General features: G+C 42.5%; 1 protein-coding gene across 6 annotated transcripts in view; it reads left to right on the forward strand.

Annotated features, from left to right (window-relative positions):
- Positions 1–6878, forward strand: part of LOC128341549 (oncostatin-M-specific receptor subunit beta-like) — a 71112-nt gene extending 64234 nt beyond the window's left edge. For all 6 annotated transcript variants that reach the window (XM_053287818.1, XM_053287824.1, XM_053287819.1 and 3 more), the window contains one exon: positions 2709–6878. In XM_053287818.1, the coding sequence (XP_053143793.1) occupies positions 2709–3029 (321 nt within the window). In that variant the 3' untranslated portion in view covers positions 3030–6878. The remainder of the gene's footprint in view (positions 1–2708) is intronic.
- The last annotated feature ends 1049 nt before the right edge of the window (positions 6879–7927 follow it).

A 7927-nucleotide genomic window follows, 5' to 3' on the forward strand; every position in this document is an offset into this window, starting at 1 on the left:
GCATGCAGTGTTATGTGGTTGAGGAACCCTTGTGCAGTATGTCAGTCACGCTGCCTTTTAATCATGTGAAACCATTTTTACCTCTGACATCCATTACAATTGCCGGAGGCATGCTAATGTTGCTAATAAAAAGAAATTAACAGAAAATGACAAAATGCTGAACCTCAAACAAAAGCTGAATTTGGATTGATTTATGTTATCAAAGTGGCATAATGGAGAAGCTAAAGTCTAGGCAAAAGCTTTAAGAATTTAACAGGACCTGTTGCTCTATAAAGTTTTTGTTGAACACAAGACCTTTCCTTACTGCTGAATCTTGGCTACACCACTGAGAACTGGCATAAGGTCATGGAGAGTGTTGGACTCAAACTGAAAAGATCTGGGTCCACTCACCTAGGAAGATCGTTGATGGACTTGAGATAGTTACTGACTCTCACCTCGTCCTATTTCATAAGATTGTTGTGAGGATGGAGATGTCTATTGCTGAAGAAAGAGTAGGATATGACCGATAGGAAACAATGTTTTTCTGGGATTAGTGAGCATGGCTGCACATTTTGAAGGCTCCAGGTTTGCTCTCTAGTTAAAAAGGACCACAAGTTTGAAAGCAGCAAACAAACTCAGCCTGAAACTTCAGAAAGCTGCTCATGGTTAGAGTGGACAAGATGGATGCCCCAGTCCCACTCAGGGCACGCTCAGGCCTTATGCGGAGCCTGGTTGAAACTGAACTCCAAGCATTGTCTTGCCCCATCCATGCTCCCTGGAGCATGGTCTCACGAGCAGCTCTTGTGCAGGCTCCCCCGCCCCATCCCTTTGCAAGTGTCGACTTCCTTTTTAGGTTAGGATATGCCGAGATTTGCCATGGTGCCCAAACCCATCAGTTTTGGCTTATTCTAAGCTACTTGCTTCAGGTAACCTGAGATCTGAACCAGAGGATTCAGAGTCACAACCAGTCTTGGCTTATCCCAACCAAGAAGAGAGGCAGATGCTCATCCAGTGGTGGAGAGAGGAGTGTTTATTCCCGAGACTGAGAGGGACATTGCATAGAGCTCGGCTTCAACCAAGGTTCCACGTGAGATCTAAACCCGCCCTCCGTCTTAAGCAGTTTTAACTCTTGGGGCAGTGGGGTGGGGGGAGAGAATGGCAAAGGATTTTTAAAGCCCTTCTTTCCCCTACTGCTGCAGTCCTGTCCAGGGTTCTGAATGCTTGCTATTTTCATTTAAACAAGCAACCCCAAACCCCAGACACAATAGCTGCATCACCTAGTTTGGTTTTCAAACATTTGTAGCTAGATGGTACCATGCTGTTTTACTAATAAGTACATTGGTAGTGTGAACTTATAGGGTGAAACTTCCATGGATGGGGAACATGCAAACCCATTAACACTCAAGCCATTTCTCTTTACACAGTATTTAGCAGCAGCACCTATGCGCTAGTTGCCACCTAATGGCGCAGTGGAAATGACTTGACTAGCAAGCCAGAGGTTGCCGATTCAAATCCCCCCTGCTGTGTTTCCCAGACTATGGGAAACACCTATTTCGGGCAGCAACACTATAGGAAGATGCTGAAAGGCATCATCTCATACTGCATGGGAGGAGACAATAGTAAACCTCTTCTGTATTATAGCAAAGACAACTACAGGGCTCCGTGGTTGCCAGGAGTCGACACTGACTCAATAGCACACTCTACCTTTATGTGCTAGTTAGAGCCAACAAGGCGCTGCCTACAAGCTTACAATCTGTATGAAGAGGAAGAGTGGGAGGGATGAGCGGGCAAGAGGATATTTATTAATTTGTATTTAACTGGTGTGATCACTGGCTGACATGAGGACATAAGAGCAGCTCTGCTGGATCGCGCCCAAGGACTGTCTAGTCCAGCATACTGTTTCCCACAGTGGCCCCCCTGAGAAGCCCACAGGCAAGAAATGTGAGCATGCCTTCTCTCCTGCTGTTGCTCCCCTGCAACTGAAATTTAGAGGCATCCTGCCTCTGAGGCTGGAGGCAAGCTATAGCCATCAAGACTAGTAGCGACTGATTGATCTGTCCTTCATGAATTTGTCTAAGCCCCTTTTAAAGCCGTCCAAACTGGTGGCCATCACCATGTCCCATGGCAGAGAATGCTGTAGATTAATTATTACGTGCAGTGGTACCGAGCTGCCGTGCACCACTTTGGGGCTGCTGTGGACTCAAAGCAGTACCAACACTGTAGAGAACAGGCAGCTGCACATGAGATTGTTTTAATGAAAGGCAGTATAGAAATGTAACAAATAAATAAATAGTGTGGTTTCTCCTCCCATTTTAAAAAAAACACTTATATCCCACTTTTCCTCCAAGGAGCTCACAGCAGTGTACATGGTTAATTCTTTTTAATCCTCACAACCACCCTGTGAGGTAGGTTAGGCTGAGTGAGAGACATGACTGGCCCAGAGTCACCCAGTGAGTTTCATGGTTGAATGGGGATTTGAACTCTCGTTTTCCCAGTCCTAGTCCAACACGAACCACTACACTATGCGGATGGGAGAAACTGCTACCTGACAGGGTATGCAACCAGCTGTTGTCTACAGCATCAGGACTGCCTTACGAGACCTCACCAGCCCTGATGTGGTACACAGCAGCTTTGTACCACTACACATCTTGTCAGCCGCTATTTTCATTGATGTGTTCCCTACACCCTCGTTAGTCAGTTTCTAATTCGGTTCTTTGTATGATCTGCAGGAATGTCCTGGAACTATAGAAATAATTCACACTACCCCGGACAAATTATGGTTGATGGGGAAGCATCACATTTATACTTACACGCAATCTGCTTTGGGAACTCCGACCTATGTCGATCCAATAGCCTTTGTCCAGAATCTACGAGTCCAAGTTCCAGAAAGACAGACACTGGACCACAATTTGGAAACCTACAGACCACTTCGTGATTTTGATTTTACGGCATACAAACCCATCTACCAAACACCAGCCGGCGCTTGTGACAACATAAATTATTTCTCGCAAATGGAAGTGCTTCTCTCTGGGGATCCAGGAAGTGATTGAGCCTCAGTAGCGGGAACCTTTGCCACATTACAAACCCTAGCGGGCCGCAGGATACAGAACAAGTTCTCCTGCATTTGATGAAAATATTAGTGGCACTAGTGAGCTCTGCAAAGGAACTGCTTCTGGAAAAACATCGCTACAGTCTTCACATTTTGAATATGTGAAACCAGAAGGAAATATACTGTAAGTGGAAACAACAGACAAGGTGATAATTGAGTCACCTGAGTTCTTTGCCTGAACAGCTACTGCTGCCAACAATGGAAGCAGAAACAAAGTTGGCATGGAGTTGGGTAGGCAAAAGATACCCTCGTCTGCTTTAGAAATGGTTGTTTCCGATATGTAATTATTCTGCTTAGAAACGCCAGAAGATGTACAGCAAGTTTAAGAGAGATGCAGAAAACAGTTAAATTACTACAGCAATACAGTTGAAATGGCATTACTCAGCAGCAGCATAAGGAAATAGTAAACGGGTCACCTAATAGCTCACTGCATTATCGGAGACTTGATAGGCTGCTGCCAACATGGTTTTCTCTCAGATGTTCTATCGGCGATGGCTTGTTCAAAGCCAGCCCTGCTGTGAAGCAGAGTGAAGTGGGCTGCATCCAGCAGCAGATGTTGGCGCATCTGGCATACTCAGTTATCTACTTGTATGTGAACTTGGTTAAAATCCTTACAAGGCTATAGGCAGGGATTCTCAACGTTGGGTCCCCAGATGTTATTGCACTTCAACTCTCATAATCCCTAGCCCCAGTGGCCTTTGATTGGGGATTATGGGAGTTGAAGTCCAATAACATCTGAGGACCCAACGTTGAAAATCCTTGCTATAGAGAGAGTCCTGAATTTCAAATTTGCTCCCCTAAGCAAATATAAAGGAAGGGAGGGCATTTTAACAGAAAATGAAGGGAAAGGGGTGTGTGATTTGAAGAAGTCTTCGGCTGGCCCTAGATTTACCCACGTACACTACAACATAAAAACCACACACATTTATAGAACATCTCTAAGCTTACATCTATCTATCTACAAACATCTGCACATACGACTCATTAAGGCTGGAAGATCATGTCAATTCTGCATTCTGAGCAGTGCCTACTGATACTTAAAGCAACAGCAGTCTTGTGCTTTCTAACTTCATAGTGTATCATGTGCTGCAGCAATGTATTGTCTTGACTAGAAGTCCTTAAAAAATATGAAAAAACCAGAAAAAAATAAATTGAAAAATCAACTTGCCTTAGAAGCCTTCCACAGGAGAACCATCTAGATATGCTGAGGCAAATCTTTCTGCTGCAAGGGCAAAGGAAGCCGGTTTCATTGCTATTGATATCTTCTTGTCTGTAAGTTAAAACTCTGTTTTCTGCTGCTTCAACCAAGCTGGGACAAGAACTTGCCTCTTGCTTCCTTGTTAAAAGGAGCATTAAAACAAGTAATGGGGAATATATTCCATGCTGTTCATACAAGTAAGATTCTTAAATCATATGGAATCTTCCTCAAATAATTGTTCAGAAAGAGGCAGATATTTGCTGAAACTTTAATCAAGTGAAGGCTCTCTCCTTGGAAGCACTCAGAGCCAGCAATTAATTTTTGTAATCAGGGTCAAATTCTATCACATAGAACCAAGAAGCCAATCTTCTAATTGCCCATCACTGATCAGTCATATCCAAGTTTAAATCCTGATTTGGTAACCACTGGTTACAGAGGTAAAGTGTCCAAAAGGCAATCCATTCAACCATTGTTTGAAAAGCTGTTGGAAAGTTACTAATGAAATCAAAGTTTTAGCATCCTAGCATCCTCTGGTCATCCATTGCTTGCACTTGAAACCTCTTATTGAAAGCAATTATTTCATTTATTTTAGGCGTTTTTAAACCTCATTCCTCAAGCCCCCTTGAGCTGCTTACATAAATAAAAACAAACAAAACAGTCAACAAGTCCCCTGGGAAGTTGCCACTGGAGTTCTCAGCACTTTGCTTTCTATCACCCCTGCTAACTAGACAAAGTGGTGCCTTCCAAATGATGATTATTGTATATAAAACCACATGGCTCTATGGTCGCCAGGAGTTGACACCGACTTGATGGCACACTTAGTAGGGGGAAAGCAACTAGCCCGATTCAACCCCAGCACGACTTCCCTCCAGTGGGTGTTGATTGTGTTTATTTTTCTATTATGAGTCCTCTGGAAACAGGGAACCATATTTTTTATGGCTAAACTGCTTTGAGAACCATTTTTAAAAGTGGATAGCAGTACTACTAGTAATTGTCAAATTGATGGTGTCCCGGCTCACATTTCAGTACTGTATTAATTATAATATTACGTTCTTGCCTATGGCTGAATGGTTTCCTTCGCAAGTCTTTGACAGCTTGGATGTGGCCAGCCTTCCAATTCATCACAGAGCATTACACTCCTTTTGATGTTGGCGCACAAATGGTTTGCCTTTAGGTGGATTTCTCATTTGGGCCATGTAGTTGAAGAACATATTGTCCATTTTAAAAAAAAATCGCACAACCCACCCCCTTCGCCCAGTGTGTAATTGTATCAATAGCTTCAGCAGCTTCCATTTTACTTGCGTTTTCATGTTTTCTCTCCTGCCCACTTGAAGTTGGACATGACAGCAAGAGAAGTTCGGGATGAAACAGCGGCACTATTTTTCTCCCTTTTCCAGGTCTGCAACCATAGCCTAGTGCTTTAAATTGCAGCCTTTCAAACCAGAGGCCATGGATTCTAATTTCCCATGGGGCTGCTGCTTCCTCCTGTTCTTCCTCCACGTAGTTCTTGGTACTATTCCTAATATAATTTAAACATGTATGGTGTAGGCAGCAATTCCAGTCTTCTGCCTGCAAAATTTGTCATTTACTTTTTCTCCAAATGTGCTCATTAAAGAAAAAAAGGATAACAGCACTTTGGATCAGTAATGAGATAGATAGATAGATAGATAGATAGATAGATAGATAGATAGATAGATAGATAGAATTAAATTAAGTTAAAAGGAGCTTGCAGAATACCCTCTGAGGTAGCTTTTCCTCCTACCTCACTTCCACACAATTACTTCTACCCAGGATTTCCTCTTACCTCGCTTCCACACAACCAAAAATTGGGAGCTCACACAGCTCCAAACAAGAGTAGAACACAGTTTTTGATTGCATGAATGACCTCATTGTGTTCTCAGAGATGGAGAATAATGTTTTTTTAGCAAAACTGAAGGTCTGCCTGCAAGAGGCCCTGCCACTCAATTGTGCGCACCGTATCAAAAGTTTCAGAGAAAGAAATGTCCTGGTCCGGGGGGCAGGTGGGACACAAAATGTCCCTGGGCCCCTGAGGGAGGTCCACCAGCTGGGTGACAGCTTGTTTTTTGCTCCCCACTCATGCATCTCTGGTGGCCCCTGTTCACTTTCTATTCCAGGGCCCACTCCAACCTTGCCACACACCTGCCCTGGTTATGAGGTTTCCTCCATGGCAAAGACAGTTTCCTCCCACATGAGCATGGGGAAGTCTGGTTACTGTTGCCGCCGGCTCGTCCGGTGGTGACTCAGGACCGGGTCTTCTCTGTGGCTGCCCTCAGGGCTTTGGAATGCACTCCCATTAAAAATAGGAGCTCCTCCATCTCTGATTGCCTTTAAAAAGACCTTTAAGACACAGACTCAGGTTCTCTCAGGCTTTTAATTAAAATTAATTTTAAACTTTTATTTTTGTGAAAACAGTTTTGATTGTTTTACTCTGTGAAGTGTTTGTTTTACTCTGTGAAAGTGTTTTTATATTTTGACATGAATTGTGTGCACCACCTAGAGATATATTTTTGTGTGTGTGTGTGTGTGTGTGTGTGTGTGTATACACACTCACGTATGAGAAACAATAAATAAATAAAATAAATAAATAACATGAGCATCTGCGGAGGTCCTTTGGCATGCCTCACCACTTTCTGAGGTGCAGGGAGTGGAAACATGGGGCCCTCTCCTTGCTACCTTATCGTTTGAATACCTTTTTTTCTGGCAGACTTTTGACTTGACAGGTGCTGTTGTAGCAGGAAAGGGAAATCCAAGACTAGCTTTCTCCCCATGTTCTTTAATGTTAGGAATCAGGGGTCGATTGGGATAAATATGGCATCTGTTAAGTTTGCTGCTTTATGCTCTAAAATGGCTTGTGGTGTTTTATTACTAGTGGTGGTAGTGTTTTTATTGTTTTGAAATGTAAACTATTTTAGATTTTGTTTTAGATTGTTTTGAAGGTAGGTGTGTGTGTGTGCTTTCAATGGAAACTTTGAAAATGAAAAAGCAGGCTAGAAATGTTGTAAGTCAATATACTGTATATCTGTGTTTAAAAATGCCAGAAATTCCAGTGGGAGGAATGGTGGAAAACCCAGAGCATGTAGCTTGGACCCCAACAAGGTGAATCAGAACTGCTAAATCTTGACGTAGTGGTTGGGAGTTTGAAGAAAATTGTAGAAGCCTTTGTTATTTTTGCCTTTAACATGTAAGGTTTTTTTTAAAAAAATGTTTTTAATGCAATTTTCGGAGGAATAGTCATGTTAGTCTGTTGCAGCAAAAACAGACTTGCTTTTGCACTTTGCAAAATGGTCTTGTGGCAACTTAAGGACTAGCAGATTTATCTTAGCATAAGGTTTATGGATGAGTGCACTTCATCCAATGCCTAAAGTGTTTTATTTGGCATTTGAACATATGCGCACACACAGAGAGAATATGTCACCACTAGCGCCCTTTAAAGATTTGCTACAATAAATGTATTAGCCTAAATTCCACAAGATTTATTTCCAAAAACAGATGTATTATTATTATTATTATTATTAATTTATTTACAATATTTATACCCCGCCCCTCCAGTAGTGCACTACAGCTTTGGGGTGCTCACAACAATGAGATAGATACAAGATACAATAAAAGTAATAAAATTA

Source organism: Hemicordylus capensis, chromosome 2, assembly GCF_027244095.1.
Source record: "Hemicordylus capensis ecotype Gifberg chromosome 2, rHemCap1.1.pri, whole genome shotgun sequence".
Classification (NCBI taxonomy): Eukaryota; Metazoa; Chordata; class Lepidosauria; order Squamata; family Cordylidae; genus Hemicordylus; species Hemicordylus capensis.